Raw genomic sequence first — 22,330 nt, forward strand, 5'->3', positions numbered from 1 at the left:
GGCATGTCCTACGATAAAGGTTAAGGGAAATCAACCTGACAACAATGGAGGACAGGAGGGATAGACAAGACATGATAACGACGTATAAAATACTGAGAGGAGTCGACAAGGTGGACAGAGACAAGATGTTCCAGAGATGGGACACAGTAAAAAGGGGTAACAATTGGAAGTCGAACACTCAGATGAGTCACAGGGATGTCAGAAAGTATTTCATCAGTCACAGAGTTGTGAGGAAGTGTAATATTCTGGAAAGTGAAATAGTGGAGGATGCATAGTTTTAAGAAGAGGTATGATAAATCTGATGGAGCAGGGAGTGAGCTTACTGCACCGACACTGTGCAGCTAATGTATTATATACGATGGTTACATTGTGGGAACAAATGCTAGCTATATTTCCTAGCCATATTCCATCACACACAGTAGGATCCTCGCAGGAGTAAAAATGTCACTCCTAGACTTCAAAAGACGATAAGGATATTGTCAAGAAATTCCCGCGTGTTTAGTAAGAGTGATGTGCTTATAACACAGCTAGCAAGACTAAGTTATGTAAATCATATTATTATATGGAAACCATCTGTTGCCTCAAAATTTGGTTCTGAAAAAGACCTCTCATGTATAACCAGATGTATTTGTTTTGATTGGAAGCAAAAAAAAAAATTAATTATTATATCAGTTAGATCTGTAAATAACAGAAATAATATTTCATCAGAATGTGAAAAATTACGGTTTCTGCAGTGGCCAGAATAATGCGAAATTTTGGTCTCTTACTAAAGCTAAATGTAGCCAAAAACAATAATGAAATATAAAGCTGGATTTTCCTTTTCAATGTAAAGTTGAAGTGATTGTTAGTAATGTTGTGACGTTACCACCAGTGTGACGTTACCACCAGTGTGATGTTACCACCAGTGTGACGTTACCACCAGTGTGATGTTACCACCAGTGTGATGTTACCACCAGTGTGATGTTACCACCAGTGTGACGTTACCACCAGTGTGACGTTACCACCAGTGTGACGTTACCACCAGCGTGATGTTACCACCAGTGTGATGTTACCACCAGTGTGATGTTACCACCAGTGTGATGTTACCACCAGTGTGATGTTACCACCAGTGTGACATTACCACAAGTGTGATGTTACCACTAGTGTGATGTTACCACCAGTGTGACGTTACCACCAGTGTGACGTTACCACCAGTGTGATGTTACCACCAGTGTGATGTTACCACCAGTGTGATGTTACCACCAGTGTGACGTTATCACTAGTGTGGCGTTACCACCAGTGTGACGTTACCACCAGTGTGACGTTATCACCAGTGTGACGTTATCACCAGTGTGACGTTATCACCAGTGTGACGTTACCACCAGCATGATGTTACCAGCAGATTGCACTGCGGACCTTGATACTGACAAGTCACAGTCGCTCTACCTCAAGAAGTATCCTTTCGATCCCCGTCGGGGAGGGGAATTTGTAACCTACACACCATCGCCTTTACTCCTTCACGATGCTTTTGTATCGTGTAAAGATTAAACCAGCCAGTGGAGTCATAAATGACACCAAACTATTCCTTGCTTCCGCTGTAAGGACCTGCTTGCAGGTCAAATTCGCAGCAATCTACTATCTGAAGGACTCCTCTATTGTCGTCTGTACTGACAACAATGGAGCATCAAAACTCACGGACGACACCGCAGTGAAGACAGTCGGTGACCAACAATTCAGCGTATCTCCTTCACCTTTCCTGTTGGCGAATCGTTCTGTTTTTGCCAGACGGTTGGACAAGAACATCACATCCCTATCAACTGCTGACCTGAAGACCTCTATCGAGGAACAAAACACTTGGGACTCGATTGACAGCATCACCAAAATTCCAAAAGCTTTTTCAATGATCAAACTCACCTTTTCCAACATCGATATGGCTACCAAAGCGCTTTCTGGTGGCCTAGCCGCCTAGCCATCTTATACCATATTCATGTACGACACACAGACACAGAACGTTTCGCTCATGTCTCACCCTGCTGGAACTGTTATTCTTACCATCACTCAACGACCGACTGTCTCATTAAATACAAGAAATTCTGTTCCAACTGCAAAAAAGATCACGATTTCAAAAGCCTGTTCCACTACCAATGCCACTCCAACCTGCCTCATCTGCAAGGGCACTCATCATACCCTTGCAGCTAAGTGCTCACTACGGAAGGAATTGCTGTCAAAGAAAAATCAAAGAAGTTTAGAAAAGCATCCCCAAATCTCCAACATATATCGCCAAAACAAAACTACAGTCTGATACCAAGAAAATTCTCTCTCCACTTCCGGACACGGCTCCCTCCAAGGTGCTGCATTGTATGGTGTATGCGCACATTGTTAATGCAGCCAACCCAGGCTCATTCAACACCACCACCAATGAAATATTCTAACGTAACAACTTGCCTGCCTTCGTTATCCCCTGACTCCACACCTTCATCTGACATCCTCAGGATTCTTCTTAACGTCTTCACTTCAATATACCTGCTGACCTGCCTCCTACTGCCCAAGCAACTGTTCCTGCACCTTTCACAACCTCCGACACCACCGCTCATGCTGCCTTACCCACCGCCACCACCGCCCCCCAACCTGATGTTACGCCACCAGTACACTTTTCCTCTGTTCCTGTCCACCCTTGGTCACCTGCTAGCACCATGGTAGACTCGTCTACTGAATCCACGTCAGAATAAGATGATATTGAGGATTGTAGCACAACAACATGAGAGAGCATTACCTTCTACACTGCTCCATCAAAAGCTGACACCATGACCTGCACTGGACTCTACAAAGGCCTCGGTGCAGAAACTGTCAAGTTTTCCCGCGAACAAGCTCATCACTTTACACTTACCCAAGTTCGAGAATTCCTCAAGCCTCTACGATTCATCTTTGGAAACAAGAGAAAACTTTACCACCTCTATAGGAGCAGCTTCAAGAAATTTGAAAATGGCTCTTCTACAAACCTGCCACCTTAATCACATCAAATAACACCACCAGTATGCTGCGCTCTGATATTCCTACCTGCCTGCTCTGTCCTGCAACCTAACCTGCTGCCTAACGTGGCATCAGGCCACGGTGCCCCGTGGCCTGGTGGCAAGAGATCTTGCTTCACACGACGAGGTCTGGGTTCGATTTCCAGCGAGGGTAGAAACATTGGGCATGTTCCTTTACACCAACTGTGTATGTTCACATACCAGTAAAATAGGTACCTGGGAGTTAGTCGACTAGTGTGGGTCGCATCCCGGGACAAAACTGACCTAATTTGCCCAAAATGCTCTGCATACAAGCAGCTTTCTATACAATAGTATGTCTTTAATGTCAGCTAGGCCTGTACTTGTTGTACAAAAAAAAAAAAAACGATATTATTAAGAAGGTAGACCTCCAGCCTCCACAAAACCGTAGCAACTGAGCCTACTCTTCCTGATTTCTCCAGTGAGTCCTACGAGTTCCTACCTGCTGGGTTAAGCCCTGGCACTTTATCCTCGACTGTGGACACTCCTCTCCAACGCTATTCTTCGCCTGTCCAATCTTCCCAGCTCACCCCACATGGGGTCTTGCCTAAACTGTCTTGTCTTGTGATGTTACCAGCAGTGTGATATTACCAGAAGTGTGATGTTACCAGCAGTGTGATGTTACCAGAAGTGTGATGTTACCAGCAGTGTGATGTTACCAGAAGTGTGATGTCACCAGCAATTTAGCGTATGATCAGGTTATATTTACAAACTGAGTCAAGGCAGCGGGGGAGTGAGTGAGGGTGACTGGTTCCCTCTCTGTGTCACTACCGAGGTGGAAAATAGGAGATGTGTTAAAATATGAGGTATTACTAGGAACATTTTAACTCACATTTGACCTTGAGTTTGATGTGGTTGGACTGACCATCACCCTCAATATTGGAAGCTACGCAGTAGTAGCGGCCAGAGGCTGACTTGCCCACCCGCTGCAACACCAGGCTCTGGTTGCTTATGATGACTCCAGCAGTCACGTTGTGTTGTAGCTCCTGGCCCTATAGATGAATGAGAGTTAGTGATGTTGCTTCTGGTGCTGTAGAAGAGTGAAAGTTAATGCGTGGTATAACGTCTGGCCAGTAGAGATTCGAGAATTGATATTACAGTTTCTGGTCCTGTACATGTATGAATGTTGATGTTATTCCAGGTGCTGTACAGGTATGAGAGTTAATATTGTAGCTCCAGGCCCTGTAGAGCTATGAGAATTAACCTCGTACCTCCTGATGCTGTAGAGGTGTGATCGTCAATGCATAATGTTGTTTCTATTACTTTGGAAGTGTGAGAGGCAATGTCCTCTACTATCAGCACATTGCAATTTCCTAACAATTGATTTGTTAAAATGCTAGAGCGTGACAAGACAAGATAATGGACAATACGGTACAGTAAATTCATTAGTGTGTGTGTTGCCATGACAAGCAGAGTCAATCATGTGGACCGCAGCGGTACACAGCCTATGAAAAAGATGATTATCTTTGGATTATTAATTAACTCACGTGCCAAGCTACGGGCTTATCAAACCATACCACGGGTGGGGATAGAACCCGCGATCTATCCCACGGGCTTATCATTGAAGATGATAAGCCTAATAATTCATGACAAGTCCCACTCAGATCCAACTCCTCTCATGTATTTATCTAACCTAAATTAGAAGCTACCCGAAGTTTTAAATTCAATGACCCTACTATTGTCGTCTAGTGAGCCTTACCTCGTGAAGCCAGACAATCTTGTAGACCCAGGGATTGGCCTTGATAGAACACTCGAAGTACACATCGTCACCCTCTTCTATGTTGCTGAGGTTGAGTGACCGTCCTGGGTGCAGGGATGCCACAGGAACGTCTGCTAACACAATGTATGTCTTAACACATGTTAACAGAGATACTGAAAAACTTATCGAGTAGAAGAACCTACGTTGAGACCATAACATAGAAGACGAAGTAGGGAGGGAGAGAGAGTGAATGTATATGTGTACTTAGCAAATTGTGTTTAAGAAGGGGGTTGAGTCTCAGCTCTTAAACCACAATCGTTGGCAGTGTTGGTTCTTGGCCCCATGGGCTACATCATACCTACTGTTGAAACTTCGTATTGAGTTTACAACTTCAACGTGTACCTCATTCCATTTATTTACCACCTTCAAATTGTAAAGTGTTTCCTGTCGTCCCTGTGGTTCATCTATGACCTCTTGCTTCTACGCCTCTTATTGCCTGCTTTGTCAAAGCCTCTGAGTATCTTGCATGTCGTAATCAAGTCTCTCCTAGTCCTTCTTTCTTCTAAAGCAGTCAGATAAAGTTTCTTTAGTGTCTCTCTTAACTCAATCCCCTCAGCTCTCTGACTAGTCTTGCTACAAACCTTCGAATCTCTTTTAGTTTTTTATATGGTTTGAGCAGATGAAGGCTACATTCTGGTACTGTATTCTCTATGATTGACCTAATATATGTCATCACCCTCTAACTTCTCTTCCTCGAGTATTTCTTGACCCGGCGAAGGACTTTACCTCGTATCCCTTCATGCTCTAATTTGTGAATTAGTCTCCGGTGGAGTACAGTTTCAAATGCTTTTATCCAGTCCAAGAAAAAACACTCATCCCAAACCATACCACGGGTGGGGATAGAACCCGCGATCAGAGAGTCTCAAAACTCCAGACCGTCACGTTAGTCACTGGACCAGTTAGCCACAGCTGGTCCAGTGACTAACGCGACGGTCTGGAGTTTTGATACTTTCTTATCGTGGGTTCTATCCCCACCCGTGGAATGGTTTCTTTGCAATCGTGTCATTACGATTTCGTGAGTCAGTCAACCCAGTATAGTTTTTCGTCTCTGATCTTCGTTATTCTGTCGTAGAACTGGAGTAAGTTAGTGAGGCAAGACTTACCCTCCCTAAACCCATGTTAGTTTTCCGTAAAAATAAAACATCTCTCTAGATGTGCAACCACTCTTTTCCTGATTATCTTTTTTTTTATAATTCTTTGGGCAGTATACATGTCAATGTTACAGGTCTATAATTCAGTGCCCTTTGTCTGTCATCTCGACTTGTATACTAGGATCATGTTTGCAATTTCCCAGTTGTGTGATGTTTCCTTTCTCCAGGGACATGTGTGTTATAGCTCCAGGTTCACGAAGTTTTCCTTATCTTCGGTATCCATGGCGATGTGCAGTCAGGTCCCATCCATGGCGATGTGCCGTCAGGCCCCCATCCATGGCGATGTGCCGTCAGGCCCCCATCCATGGCGATGTGCCGTCAGGTCCCATCCATGGCGATGTGCCGACAGGTCCCATCCATGGCGATGTGCCGTCAGGTCCCATCCATGGCGATGTGCAGTCAGGTCCCATCCATGGCGATGTGCCGACAGGTCCCATCCATGGCGATGTGCCGTCAGGCCCCATCCATGGCGATGTGCCGTCAGGTCCCATCCATGGCGATGTGCCGACAGGTCCCATCCATGGCGATGTGCCGTCAGGTCCCATCCATGGCGATGTGCCGTCAGGTCCCATGGATTGTGTAGTCATTACTTCCTACTTGAGTTCTCTCCAATATCCGCTGATTACCTTTTCAACTTTGCACTCTGGCACCAACCTTGTTTCTTTACTCAATACTTCCGTAAATATTCTGTTTAATTCATCGCAAATTTTTTCATCGTCTTCTGTGAATTATGTTCCTTCTCTCTCATCAGCTTTATTACTAAATCTCTCACAGTTATCTTCCTCCTCATATGTCTGGTTTAGCCTTTGCTGCTAAGTCATTCATAAATTGATATTCACTGCCTCTATTTATCCTTCCATAGTCAGTTTTACTATTAACCTAGCCTCTCTATTCTCATAATTCTGCTAGTCTCCATATTTTCTCTATTCTGCTAGCCTTCCTATTCTCACTATTCTGTTAGCCTTCCTATTTTCAATATTCTGCTAGCCTCCCTATTCTCAATATTCTGCTAGCCTCCCTATTCTCACTATTCTGTTAGCCTTCCTATTTTCAATATTCTGCTAACCTACCTATTCTCACTATTCTGCTAGCTTCCATATTCTCACTATTCTGCTAGCCTCCCTATTCTCACTATTCTGCTAGCCTCCCTATTCTCACTACTCTGCTAGCCTTCCTATTCTCAATATTCTGCGAGCCTCCCTACTCTTATATTCTGCTAGCCTCCCTATTCTCCTAGTCTCACTATTCTCAATATTCTGCTAACTCCCTATTCTCACTATTCTGCTAACCTCCCTGTTCTCAATATTCTGCTAGCCTTTCTATTCTATTCTGCTAGCCTCCCTATTATCACTATTCTGCTTGTCTCCATATTCTCAATATTCTGCTAGCCTTCAGATTCTCACTATTCTGCTAGCCTCCCCATTCTCAATATTCTGCTAGCCTTCCTATTCTCACTATTCTGCTAGCCTCCCTATTCTCAATATTCTGCTACCTTTCCTATTCTCAATATTCTGCTAACCTCCCTATTCTCACTATTCTGCTAGCCTTCCTATTCTCACTATTCTCCTAGCCTCCCTGTTCTCAATATTCTGCTAGCCTTCCTATTCTCAATATTCAACTAGCCTTCCTATTCTCAATATTCAACTAGCCTTCCTATTCTCAATATTCTGCTAGCCTCCCTATTCTCACTATTCTGCTAGACTTCCTATTCTCACTATTCTGCTAGTCTCCCTATTCTCACTATTCTGCTATCCTCCCTTTTCTCACTATTCTGCAAGCCTTCCTATTCTCACTATTCTGTTAGCCTCCCTATTTTCACTATTCTACTAACCTTCCTATTCTCACTATTCTGCTAGCCTCCCTATTATAAATATTCTGCTAGCGCATCTCTTCTCGCTATTCTACTAGCCTCCCTATTTTCAATATTCTGCTAGCCTCCCTATTCTCAATATTCTGCTAGCCTCCCTATTCTCACTATTCTGCTAACCTCCTTATTCTCAATATTCTGCTAGCCTCCCTATTCTCAATATTCTGCTAGCCTCCCTATTCTTAATATTCTGCTAGCCTCCCTATTCTCAATATTCTGCTAGCCTCCCTATTCTCAATATTCTGCTAGCCTCCCTATTCTCACTACTCTGCTAGCCTTCCTATTCTCAATATTCTGCGAGCCTCCCTACTCTTATATTCTGCTAGCCTCCCTATTCTCCTAGTCTCACTATTCTCAATATTCTGCTAACTCCCTTTTCTCACTATTCTGCTAACCTCCCTATTCTCAATATTCTGCTAGCCTTTCTATTCCATTCTGCTAGCCTCCCTATTATCACTATTCTGCTTGTCTCCCTATTCTCAATATTCTGCTAGCCTTCAGATTCTCACTATTCTGCTAGCCTCCCCATTCTCAATATTCTGCTAGCCTTCCTATTCTCACTATTCTGCTAGCCTCCCTATTCTCACTATTCTGCTAGACTTCCTATTCTCACTATTCTGCTAGCCTTCCTATTCTCACTATTCTGCTAGCCTTCCTATTCTCAATATTCTGCTACCTTTCCTATTCTCAATATTCTGCTAACCACCCTATTCTCACTATTCTGCTAGCCTTCCTATTCTCACTATTCTCCTAGCCTCCCTATTCTCAATATTCTGCTAGCCTTCCTATTCTCACTATTCTGCTAGCCTCCCTGTTCTCAATATTCTGCTAGCCTTCCTATTCTCAATATTCAACTAGCCTTCCTATTCTCAATATTCTGCTAGCCTCCCTATTCTCACTATTCTGCTAGACTTCCTATTCTCACTATTCTGCTAGTCTCCCTATTCTCACTATTCTGCTAGCCTCCCTATTCTCACTATTCTGCTAGCCTCCCTATTCTCACTATTCTGCTAGCCTCCCTATTCTCACTATTCTGCTAGCCTCCCTATTCTCACTATTCTGCTAGCCTCCCTATTCTCACTATTCTGCTAGCCTCCGTATTCTCACTATTCCGCTAGCCTCCCTATTCTCACTATTCCGCTAGACTCCCTATTCTCACTATTCTCCTATCCTCCCTATTCTCTATTCTTCTAGCCTCCCTATTCTCACTATTCTGCTAGCCTCCCTATTCTCACTATTCTGCTAGCCTCACTATTCTCACTATTCTGCTAGCCTCCGTATTCTCACTATTGTGCTAGCCTCACTATTCTCACTATTCTGCTAGCCTCACTATTCTCACTATTCTGCTAGCCTCCCTATTCTCACTATTCTGCTAGCCTTCCTATTCTCACTATTCTGCTAGCCTCCCTATTCTCACTATTCTGCTAGCCTCACTATTCTCACTATTCTGCTAGCCTTCCTATTCTCTGCCTTCATCCGTATTCTTTATTTTTTGCTGGTTATTTTGCATCTTCCCTTGGCCTCGAATTAAATGAAGGACTCTTTATCTCTGTATAATGACTTCTCAGACCTCCTGTTTAGTACCAGTCTTGCAGTTGCTTTCTGTACAATGACTTCTCAGGCCTCCTGTTTAGTACCAGTCTTGCAGTTGCTTTCTGTATAATGACTTCTCAGACCTCCTGTTTAGTACCAGTCTTGCAGTACCTTTCTCTACAATGACTTCTCAGGCCTCCTGTTTAGTACCAGTCTTGAACATTAAAATGGTATAAAATACCGACAGATTGTTAGGTAAGACACATATGCAACAGTTAGGTATCTTTATTTCGAAACGTTTCGCCTACACAGTAGGCTTCTTCAGTCGAGTACAGAAAAGTTGATAGAAGCAGAAGATACTTGAAGACGATGTAATCAGTCCATCACCCTTAAAGTTTTGAGGTGGTCAGTCCCTCAGTCTGGAGAAGAGCATTGTTCCGTTGTCTGAAACAATATTGTTTCAGACAACGGAACAATGCTCTTCTCCAGACTGAGGGACTGACCACCTCAAAACTTTAAGGGTGATGGACTGATTACATCGTCTTCAAGTATCTTCTGTTTCTATCAACTTTTCTGTACTCGACTGAAGAAGCCTACTGTGTAGGCGAAACGTTTCGAAATAAAGATACCTAACTGTTGCATATGTGTCTTACCTAACAGTACCAGTCTTGCAGTTGCTTTCTGTACAATGACTTCTCAGGCCTCCTGTTTAGTACCAGTCTTGCAGTTGCTTTCTGTATAATGACTTCTCAGGCCTCCTGTTTACTACCAGTCTTACAGTTGCCTCCAGGCACTTCCTGACATGATCCTTCATTATCTTTTTGGTTGTTTGTCCAGTCATTTCTCTGAACCGCTGTGATGAATTAAGAAAATCTTTCATTCCTGCATAATCTCTTCTGTAAATCGGTTTAATATTTGTATTTTTCTCCACTCCCACTATTATCCAGTATTCAAAGGTGAGCATCATGTAATCACTAGTTGTGATAACCCATTTTCAAATTCGTCTACGTTATATTCATTTAAAATGTAAACCAGGTGTAGTCAAGCTGGTTCGTTCCTGCTCTCATTCTTGTGGCTTCTTGGATATGTTGGGTCGAGAAATTTTTCATTGTTGTCTCAATAAATTTTGCTCTTCATTTTTCTGGCCATTTATGAGGATCCCAGTTTTTTCACTCTATTTCCTTGTGATTTAAATCACCTATAATCGGGAGTTTTGCTTTGGTTTTACTTGCTGTCTCTAGACTTTGCACTGTGAGTTTGCTGTTCATGGTTTTCTGTTTCTCGGTGGAGGTTCATAAACAACTGCTTCTGTTACTTAGGGCCCTCCAGCCGTTCTTTCTCCTACAATGTAATCTTTAATACTCCATTTATTCTTCATTAATAGTGCCACCACACCGCTTTCTTTTTTCTCACATGTATTGATTAGCATTCCAGAAAAGTTTGTCTCTGGTATAGCTACAGTATCTGGATGCTCATCTGCTACTCTATCCTATAATTCACATCTTTGGTTTATAATACCATCTACTTTTGCATACCACACTCTTATCCGTCAGTTTATGCTGGGACTTCTGGTATTGGGACCGGCTTCTGGAGAGAGTTGGAGTGGGAGAGTGAGGATTAGTAAAAGAAGCATGAGAGGGAGAGGGATAAGTGTTATCACTAGAGCTGTTATGAAGAGAGAAATGAGGAAATGAGGGAATGGATGTGAGAAATTAGGGTAAGCAAAGGAACTGGGAAAGTAGCTGGATTATTAGTGGTATTTCGACTAGAGAGGTTGGAGGGGGGTTGCTGTTTGATATAGCACCACCACTCTTTCTTCTCTAATTGCCTCTCTTTGCGATTTCCTCTGTTTGCAGCTTTCCTCTGCTTATATTTTGTTCAATCTCTCCGCATAATTACTCTCTCTTACCTTTTCCACTTCCTGAAGTTTGATTTCCTGTTAAGTACCCTATTTTTCTTTTTGATTTTGGTGACGTCGTTCTATGAAATAATTTATCTAATTTTTTTTGCCAACCCAGATGTTATGACTGTTAACAATTCTCCTATCATCTCTCATTCCTTCATTTATTGTCTCTGCTTGATGCCCTGGAAACTCAAAAATCAAAGAATTCTCCATTTATGTTATACGATTCACTGTATTTTGTGTCTGTTCATTTATATCAACTTCCTTCACCGTCTGTTGTATTATTTTTGTACCCTGCCTCATCTTTTTTATTATGTGTGGGAGGTTCCATCCCTTTACTGTTTATAGTTTCTCAATATTTGACTTCCCTTGTCAGCACTCGCTTGCTCATCTCCCAGCACTCGCTTGCTCATCTCCCATTCTCTGCACCTCCTCACTCACCTGCTGTCCTCACCACAAGCAGATAGGAGAAGCTCTCTCTAACACCAGCCTCTTTGCGATCCCCTTTGGAAAAGAAAACTTTACCCATTAACGCAGGATCGTCTTGTCGTGCTCTTCCAGGATGCCAGAGCATCGTGTTAAGATAAAACCACTCAGCGGTACCGTCTAAGATTCTTCAAGATTCACCCTGGCAGCCTCTCTGAAGAACAGTCTCCGAGTTAAGATTACCGGCATACTTGTAACTAAGGACGCTTTCATCGCCTTCTGTATCAGCGACGATAAGAGGGACAAGATAGTTACCTCCAATGACATGAAGACTCTCCAGGGCCGCGGTATTCAAGTCATACTCTCACACTAGCACTTAAGGCTAAAAATCTGTCTTTCTTAAGTGGTTAGACAGGCTCACCACCAAGTAATCAACCAGCGTCTTAAAGACAACCATCGAATATCAAAACCAAATGGTTCCTTCAGCACCATAATTAACTAACTTTTCAGACTCCTAAAATAGTCAGTTTCACTGCTCCAGCCGATCTGACATCTACTACTCAACCAGCCACTGCTCCTACTAAAATAGATGACATTTCTCAGGCTACTTAAACCACCACACCTGTGCTACTATCCACCTTCTCTTAAGACTCCAATATCACCGTTCTTACACACCAGCCGCCCACCCATTTCCTCTTTCCACTGCGCCTGTCCAACCAACCCATGACTCTTAGCTTTCTCAAATCGCTCTTCCTTCACAACCAGCCACCACCTTCAAGACTATAGATGAATGGTTCAAAGAACCGACATGCTGTTAAATTATAATTTAACAACATGTCGGTTCTTTAAACCATTCATCTACAAACCTTCAAGACTATTGATGCCCAGGAAGCATCTGAAGAAGCTGATATTTTTCCCTCTTGGACTTGCTTTATTCTGCAAGGAGCTGTACAATCAACTGAGTTGGAAGACTTTGGTGAATCAGTGAAGATATCACAAGATGTAACAATACACAAATAACCCGCACATAGGAGAAATAAACTATGACGACATTTCGATCAGACTTGGACCATTAACTTAGTGGGTGACTAGTTAGTGATCCAAGTCGGACCGAAATATCGTCATAATATTCATTCTTCTATGTGAGAATTATTTGGGAATCATTAAGAAGTCTTAAATGTATGAAGGTACTTGTGTCTTTCCATATTTGTCGGCATCAACGTACCTTCTGCCTTCATTGTCTAACTTAATAACACTTTTATGACAAATCTGATAAAAAAGACTTTAGCAGAGACTTAATTAGAGAGGAAGTTGAACTTTGTGTATAGTTCATTACTGAGTAACTTCTGAGGGAACTTGTTGGAAGCTGTCAGTAGTTTTTGATGATGAGTACGCGTTCACTATGACACACACACACACACACACACACACACACACACACACACACACACACACACACACACACACACACACACACACATATACACACATACACACACGTGGTACGTGAAGAGGTATCGGAGTGGGTGTCTGGGACGAGCTGGTTCCACTGGGGTCAGTCTTATGACCGGTGTTGTTTCTGGTGTTTGTGAACGACACGACAGAAGGAATAGACTCAGAAGTGCCCCTGTCTGCAGATGTGAAGTTGATGAGAAGAATCAAATCGGACGAGGACCAGGCAGAAATACAAAGGGATCTGGACAGGCTGCAGGCCTGGCCCAGCAACTGGCTCCTGGAGTTCAACTCCACCAAGTACAAAGTCGTGAAGATTGGGGAAGAGCAAAGAAGACCGTAGACGGAGTGCAGTCTAGTGGGCCCGAGACTACAAACCTCACTCAAGGAAAAAGATCTCGGAGTGAGTATAACACCAAGCACATCTCCTGAGGCACACATCAACCAAATAACTGTTGCAGCATACGAGCGCCTAGCAAACGTAAGAACAGCATTCAGACGTCTCTATAAGGAATCGTTCAGGAAACTGTACACCGTGCACATTAGGCCTATATTGGAGTGTGCAACACCAGTTTGGAATCCACACCTGGTTAAGCACGTAAAGAAATTAGAGAAAGTGCAAAGGTTGGCAACAAAACTTGTCCCGGAGCTAAGAGGCATGTCCTACAAGAAGAGACTAAGGGAAATCGACCTGATAACACTGGAGGACAGGAGAGATAGAAGAGATATGGTAACGGCATATAAAATACTGAGAGGAATCGACAAGGTGGACAGAGACAGGATGTTTCAGAGATGGGACACAGCAACAAGGGGTCACAGTTTGAAGCTGAAGACTCAGATGAATCATTGGGATGTTTGGAAGTATCTCTTCAGTCAGAGTTGCCAGGAAGTGGAATAGTCTGGGAAGTGATGATGTGGAGGCAGGATCCATACATAGCTTTAAGAAGAGGTATGATAAAGCTCATAGAGCAGGAAGAGTGACCGAGTAGTGACTAGGAGCTGTGATTCGACCCCTGCAATCACAACTAGGTGAGTACACACACACACACACACACACACACACACACACACACACACACACACACACACACACACAAGGATATACACATTTTTTCAAAAATTCTGATGAGGTTATAAGCATTTAAGAAATAAAAATCTTGTCTTACGAACTTTTTGGAGTTTTATGACAAATTCCCAGAGTTAAAACAATAAATATAAGAGTGAGTCAAGTGCAAGAAGACAGTCCACGGCCTCAGGTAAATCCACATTATAATCATAGCTAAGTGCTAAACCCACAAGGGTCACACAGCGCTGTCGGGTAGTGTGTACTAAAGATTTAATATGCTTGATTAGAGACTAACGAGGATGGAGAGAATAACAGAGGTAGTTTGTCAGGCCGGTGAGAAGTGCTAAAGGAAGTATAATCAAAGTTGGTGTAATAAATCTGTTGCTGTCAAAAAGTGCAAGAGGGAGTCTGTGTCAGAGGTGGGACCGTCAGCGAGGAGGGAAGATAAAGTGAGTGTATTAGAGCGGTGACGACGTCGGAGGTAAATTCTAAATGCCCGCTGGTAGACAGGACAGTCTAATAGAATATGGCAAACTGAAGCTGGAACCTGACAATTCTGGTAGAGTGGCACTGGGCGCCTCTCCATGAGATATCCATGTGACGTGTGTGCCCGATGTGAAGACGGGAGAGCGTAGTCTCCCAACCACGATATCGATGATAAGACCAGAATCCTAAACACGGCTTGACAGAATATAATTTGTTATGAATTACCTTAGACAAACGTTGTTACCAACGGTTGCGAAGGTGGCTAGAGACTACAGCAAAATATTCTCAAAATTTAAAGTCATATATTGCTGACCACACAGCAGAGTCCGCCTGCTCTCTGCTCTGAACTATCCACATGCTCAGGGACCCAGAAGAAAATTATTTTATTGTTTTTGCTAGAAATGAAGCGCAACCAAAGTTGTATATGAAGCATTAGGAGATGAGGCGAATTAAATTTTTTGATAGCTTGCGAAGCACTAGAGGAGTCTGAGACTACCTCAGATGTTGAGGTAGGCCTAGACACAGTACGTATAATCGCTATGAGAATTTCATACAATTCAGCTGTGAAAATGCCAGCTGAGTAATAAATTACCTCAGCAACACTGCTGCAAGCTCGACACTGCAACGTCATGAGAATGAGACCGGAAGTGATTAAGAAAAAAAGAGAGAGAAGCAGCTGTAAGTATTTGAGCTTCTGCGTTCGGCGGTGACGAAGAACAGACTTGTACTGTGGAAACCTTCCAAGGATAAAGAGAAATATTAGTTGCTAGATGTACATATAAAAGAGGCAATTGAAGATAAATCAATAGTGAGCGAATACGAAGGTAAAAAGGTTGGTGTAAACGAGGGCGACGATCAAATAATGGACCTCTACTGTCCGTCACCATCCTGTATGTAGAAGGATGATGAAGGCCATGAAAGCGGACAAAATATCGAAGGCAATAGGAATCACGCAGATCGTTCGAAGATGGAACATTCAACATTCACTTCTCCATATAGGATCTCGATAAAACATAAGAACATAAGAACGAAGGAACACTGCAATAGGCCTGTTGGCCCATACTGGGCGGGTCTTTCACAAATCCAACTCATTAACAGAATATTTGCCTAACCCACTATAGTTCTACCCTAACAATATGCTCTGATAAATCCACTAACTCACATGCAAGTCCCACTCAAATCCAACCCCTTTCGCTCATGTATTTATCCAACCTAAATTTAAAACTCCCCAACGTTTTAGCTTCAATAACCCTACTAGGCAGACTGTTCCACTCATCAACTACCCTATTTCCAAACCAATACTTTCCTATATACTTTTTAAATCTAAACTTATCTAATTTGAACCCATTATTGCGGGTTCTCTCTTGGAGGGATATCCTCATTATATTTCCATCCTCAAAACCTTATTTATATCCCCTTTATTAATACCCATCTTCCACTTATACACTTCGATCAAGTCTCCCTTCATTCTTCGTCTTACAAGTGAATGTAGTTTAAGGGTCTTCAATCTTTCTTCATAAGGAAGATTTCTAATGCTATGAATTAATTTTGTCATTCGTCGCTAAATGTTTTCTAACGAATTAATATCCATTCTGTAATATGGAGACCAGAACTGAGCTGCGTAATCTAGGTGAGGCTTTATTAATGATGTGTAAACCTGTAGTATAACCATGATGTTCTACACAGGCTTAATACAGGTTCAATACAGGTTCTATACAGGTTCAGCACAGGTTCTGTACAAGCTCAGCGCAGTTTCTACACAAGTTCAGCATAGGTTCTACACAGGTTCTACACAGGGTCAACACAGGTTCTACACAGGGTCAACACAGGTTCTACACAGGTTCAACACAGGTTCTACACGGGTTCAACGTTACACAACAATTAGCAACCTTTGCAAAAGTGGCCACAACTTTATTAACCTAAAGATTCATTTTGAATATTATGAACAACTTACTTTTGGACCATCTTTGAGTAAGTAGCGCCAGTGTGGAGCCCAACTTAATCAAGCTATGAGCTTAGTTGTGGGACTGAGGAAAAACTTGGGGTGGTAATTTAATGGCCACGAAGCCAGACAAATATTTCCTGACACCAGTGACTGAAACCCACTAACTGGAGGTTTTATCATGAGACAAAAAAATTTAACTTAACATCTCAAGAATAAGAAGAGGACCATGAGAGAGATGATCATGACATACAGAATACTCAAGACAGCAGATAGTTTTAACAGGAACAATATGTTTAAATTGCAGTGAATGGGATCCACGGGACAAATATCTGCTAAACAAGAACCTAAACGTAAGGTAGTAAATTAAAGGCAAACACAATACACAGCTTTAAGAGCAGGTATAGCCGGATCCTGGAGACCATCATATATTAGCAAAGCCTTCGAAAATAAAGCTAATAGGCTGTACCAGGTGCTATGACTCAACCTCTACCACAAGCAATTGCTTGCTAATTGTCTAAACATTTACTGTGGGAGAGCTAAACCTGTCGGGGGATAAGTAAAACGGTTTGATCAAAGGAATGCAACTCCAGTTCCTTGGATGGAGAACCCATCGTCAGCATCAAGTTACATAACTCTACTACATCATATTTTCTGGCAGTGAAAGTTAACTAAGAAAATACAAAATTTAGAAGGGAATAAAATTAACGGTGAACGATCCTAACACAGAAACACTCAGAAATAAACATCGATTCTCCAATAAAAGGAATTGAATGGTAGTTAAGGTTCTTTTGAAATTTTATTAAACCAAACTTTAAGAAAATTGTCGCGTTTTGTGTAGGTGAGGTTTATGGGAAGACAAGTTAATACCTTCGTTACTAACACTGCATTACTACTACTACTACTACTGCTACTACTACTATTAATAATAATAATATAAAATTTATTATATAATTATTCTTACAGTAAAATTTATTATAATAAGAACAAGAATATTTATTATAATTATAAAATATTTTTTTAATTACAATACTAATATTAATATTAACAATAATATAAAGTTGCAAGAGTGTGAGTTAGTAGGTGAGAGCAGTGGTTTATACTCACAATAAACCTGGAGGAGCCACTCGTCTATGAGAGGCAGTGTAGTGAGTGCCGGGCAGTGAGCCAGACACGACAACACATCACCACCATCACCAACTTCAGGTGTAAACTTCAGCTCACTCGTTGTTACGTTACCCTCATCACTCAGCTGACACAAAAGTATAAACATACTGAAGTTTCATTACCATTTATATTGTACATAATATGCTAAACTTACTGAATAGGCCAAGTTCCCCTTAAAATTAATTTTTCCAAAAATTTATTTTACAGATTGATAGCTAATATTTTTTTTTATCCACAATGATATAAAGATTTTTACTTTTAGACTAAAACTGACTTAGAAACCTCACCTAACGTCACTTAAAGTAGAATTTTTTTTTTAGCAAAATTCAGCACAGGTCAGTTTCAGTTTGTTTAATATTACTTAAAATCAATGATATATATTTTGCTCGCTATGTTTACATCGATTCCCGATCATGATCAAAACAAATTTTCTGTTAATTTGGCAGAATGGGCCAAACTGGTCGATTCGGCATCATATATATGTATATATATATATATATATATATATATATATATATATATATATGTCGTGCCGAATAGGCAGAACTTGCGATCTTGGCTTAAATAGCAACGCTCATCTTGCCATATAGGACAAGCGAAAATTTGTGTATGGAATAATTTCGCCAAAATCATTCTTAACCTAACGAAAAAAATATATTTCACTGTGTTTGTTTAGTATTAAATTATTATAAACAAATCTAAAATATATTTAGTTGGGTTAGGCTAAAATAAATTGCGCTTGTTATAATAAGGTTAGGTAAGTTTTCTAAGTTCCTTTTGGTACAAAATTATAAATTTTTACATTAACATTAATGAAAAAAATATATCTTTAAACGTATAAGAGAAAATTTTAGAAAGGACTTAATTTTAAATGAGTTCTTGCTAATTGACCAGTTTTACATATTCGGCACGACATATATATATATCTCCGCTCATGGAGTAATGAGCGGGTTATTTGTATTGACGGTTTTCGACTGGACTAGTTAATGGTCCGAGTCTGACCGAGACGTCGCTGTAAGTTTCGCTCTCCTATGTACAGGTTATTTGTGTACATCTCACGTAAATGTCAGACTTAGTTTTATAGCTACCAACTTGCGTTGCTTTAAAAATAAGTTGATTTTGGGAAAGATCTGCCAAGAATATCCTAGAAGTATTCCTGCAGCGATCCTCTCTCCTTTTATCATCTTATAGAACAGGAACAAATGGTTGATGTGGCCTATACAATACCTTTTCAGATATGTGACAGTCACCTACTACTACCACCTGCCACCACTACCACCATCACCTGCCACCACTACCACCATCACCTGCCACCACTGCCACCATCACCTGCCACCACTACCACCATCACTTGCCACCACTACCACCATCACTTGCCACCACTACCACCATCACTTGCCACCACTACCACCATCACTTGCCACCACTACTACCATCACCTGCCACCACTACCACCTGCCACCACTACCACCATCACTTGCCACCACTACCACCATCACTTGCCACCACCACAACCATCAGCTAGCATCCACACCACTGGCGAAAATTTTATGCCAATTAGTCGAGTCATTTTTCAGTTATGTCAAGCATTCCAACGTTTTCGAGTGCTTTTTTTAATTCTTATAATATATTGAGGAATTTGCCAGGACACAAACAATAGAAGAAACTTCGCTAGCGGTAACAAACATTTTCCATTAAGTTCGGAAGCCCATCAGAAGAGCTCATCTGGCATTTACTTAAAGTGATTTAACGTTAATGAAAAAAATCAGTGTTTTGGAAGAATTTAGCCCTAGTTACCGTACATAAAAGTTGAAATTTTGAAGCTCAACGGCTGTGAATTATGAACAAAATAAAAACAATGAGTTGGAGGAAGAAAAATAAATTCAGGCAAGTTTTTGAAAGTTTTCATTCGAGCATAACTTATAATAATTATAACTTTCCTTAAAATAATTATATAATTTTTCTTGATTCCTTGACTCAGTTGCTTTTAAATAACTCCTTGAAGTTGAATACTTATTCTGATGACATTATAATAATAATATTCATACTGTAATCAAAGATAACGAGCCCACAGGGCAGTAGCTTCCTACTGGTGATGTTTACTGTGATGACACTTATGGTTTCAGTTAGTGGTGAAGCACTTAGAGTACGTGGATTTAGAATTAACCAAGAGTAAGAGGATCCACGACTGTAAGGATGGCAGAGGAGGGTGAGGATCCACCCTTATCGTGGTGAGTGATGAGTTTGAGAATATTGTTGAGTACTTAAATTGTGTGAGTAAAGGTGAGTAACTCACCTTATCGCTATGAGTGGTGAGTCTTGTGTTGCCCAGACGCCACGTAATGGTTGCAGGAGGCCTGGAGCCAGAAGCCTGACACACAACAATATACTGTCTGCCGACGCTTACGGGATCTCGACTCGTCAACAAACGAACCCACAACGGTGGAACTGTTGACAATAAGCAGACACCGTTAGTGGCAAGAGGTAACCTTCACTGTTGTCTGTTACTGGCTTCCAGGATCATCTTCCTCGCAGAAGCGAGTCACATTAATTAATACTTCTACTGTACACTGGAAAATAAAAGAAATATAAGTAGTTTTAAGAAATATTGTCACCTAGGTTCGTAGTCGCTCTGGGACAGCAGGTGTTTGGTTGACGCAACATGTAAACAACCATAAGATCGACGAGTCACGCTGTATAAAGTGTCACATCACGAAATGCATACAACATTTCTAAATAACTTTGCCCCCTCTACAATACATCCCTAAATATTAGCATAAATCTACAATAATATAGAACAACAGCTGATTGGATAATTGTCAAGACAAGAGTCATGATGTAGTGAGAGATGTTAGACGTCGAGAGTTTTGCTGTCGTGAAGTGACGGGTGTTTGGTGGCAGCAAGACGTAAGAGATATCACATCCCTTCAACTATGTTAACTAAGAAGAAATTGATGATGAGTGGAAGGAACACGTAACATTACATGGGGAAGACACTAAGACAACGTCTTAGTGTCCACACTGAGGCTATTTACTGAGGACTACCTTCCTCTATTTTGACTAAGGACTATGTACTACTATCAAGTTGTCTGAAGCCAGGATATTACATAAGGATAAGTACATATACTAAGTTAATATATGTAGCATAAGTTAATAAATGTAGCATAAGTTAATATATGTAACGTAAGGTAATGTAAGTTAATATATGTACTGTTAAGTTAATATATGTTAATTTATGTACTCTTCTTGCCGCTTTTGCGGGAAGAAAAGTACATATAAATCTTAATGACTGATTCTGGAAGATCAGATCAGCCGTATCACAGATCAGCCGTATCACAGATCAGCCGTATCACAGAGCAGCCGTATCACAGAGCAGCCGTATCACAGATTAGCCATATCAAAGAACAGCCATATCACAGATCAGCCGCATCACAGATCAGCCGTATCACAGATTAGCCGTATCACAGATTAGCTGTATCGCAGAACAGCCGTATCTCAGATTAGCCATATCACAGAACAGCCATATCACAGATTAGCCGTATCACAGATTAGCCGTATCACAGATCAGCCATATCACAGATCAGCCGTATCACAGGCATCGTTTGGGATTTTTTTTTAATTTGCTAATTTCAATATAGCTGTAATAAAACCAAGCTTTTTTTTCCTCAGAATATTATTTAATAAATATATAATTATTTTTTTGTTAAAAAAAACAGTAATATTATTGTTAATTCTTAACTGAACCTTAAAAACGAAACCGTGTTGAAGTTTATTGTTTATAATTAAAAAAAAACAAGTTGACCAGCAAAAAAAAAAAAAAAAAAAAGTGGGTTTTTCACAATAGGTGAACAATGTTTCAAGATAACATTATAGTAATTTGTATATTAGTGGCACTAATCAAAAAAAGAAACCTATCAGAAGATTAAAAAAGAAAATCCTGATAACATGATGAATTATTACCATTCATTAGACACATGTGCAACACTTGGGTATCTTTAATGAGGAAACGTTTCACCACACAGTGGCTTCATCAGTCCATACAAAGGAGAATGGTGAAGAACAGGAGGAGTTTGAGGTAATCAGTCCCTCAGCCTTGAGTCGATGTGATCAGTCCATCAATCTTGAAAAAAATACAGCATATGTGCGAAGAAGTGGCTTATATACCTGTATTAAGATCTTGGGATCTTAATACAGGGTATTCTTTATTTTCCTAACCCTTTGGCACGACCTACTTCCACATTGGACAACTGTGGTACGACCTACGACTGCTGCACCTCTTCTGCACCACAGTATATAAGCCACTTCTTCGCACATATACTGTATTCTTTTCAAATTTGATGGACTGATCACATCGTCTCAAGGCTGAGGGACTGATTACCTCAAACTACTCCTGTTCTTCACCATTCTCCTTTGTATGGACTGATGAAGCCACTGTGTGGTGAAACGTTTCCTCAAAATTACCCAAGTGTTGCAAATGTGTCTAATTTATCAACTTGTCGGTTCTGTGTACTATTCATCTACGTTACCATTCATGTTTAATTATGTATCTATA

At 41.1% G+C, this 22,330-nt stretch overlaps 1 protein-coding gene across 1 annotated transcript in view; it reads right to left on the reverse strand.

Annotated features, from left to right (window-relative positions):
• Positions 1-22,330, reverse strand: part of LOC128698121 (protein turtle homolog B-like) — a 120,402-nt gene that overhangs the window by 60,279 nt on the left and 37,793 nt on the right. Inside the window, exons 4-7 of the mRNA XM_070097655.1 lie at positions 20,075-20,226; positions 17,719-17,863; positions 4,726-4,856; positions 3,859-4,018 (exon numbers count right to left, since the gene is read on the reverse strand). Coding sequence (XP_069953756.1) covers positions 3,859-4,018; positions 4,726-4,856; positions 17,719-17,863; positions 20,075-20,226 — 588 coding nt within the window. The remainder of the gene's footprint in view (positions 1-3,858; positions 4,019-4,725; positions 4,857-17,718; positions 17,864-20,074; positions 20,227-22,330) is intronic.

The sequence above is a fragment of the Cherax quadricarinatus genome, chromosome 58, assembly GCF_038502225.1.
Source record: "Cherax quadricarinatus isolate ZL_2023a chromosome 58, ASM3850222v1, whole genome shotgun sequence".
NCBI classification, from domain to species: Eukaryota; Metazoa; Arthropoda; class Malacostraca; order Decapoda; family Parastacidae; genus Cherax; species Cherax quadricarinatus.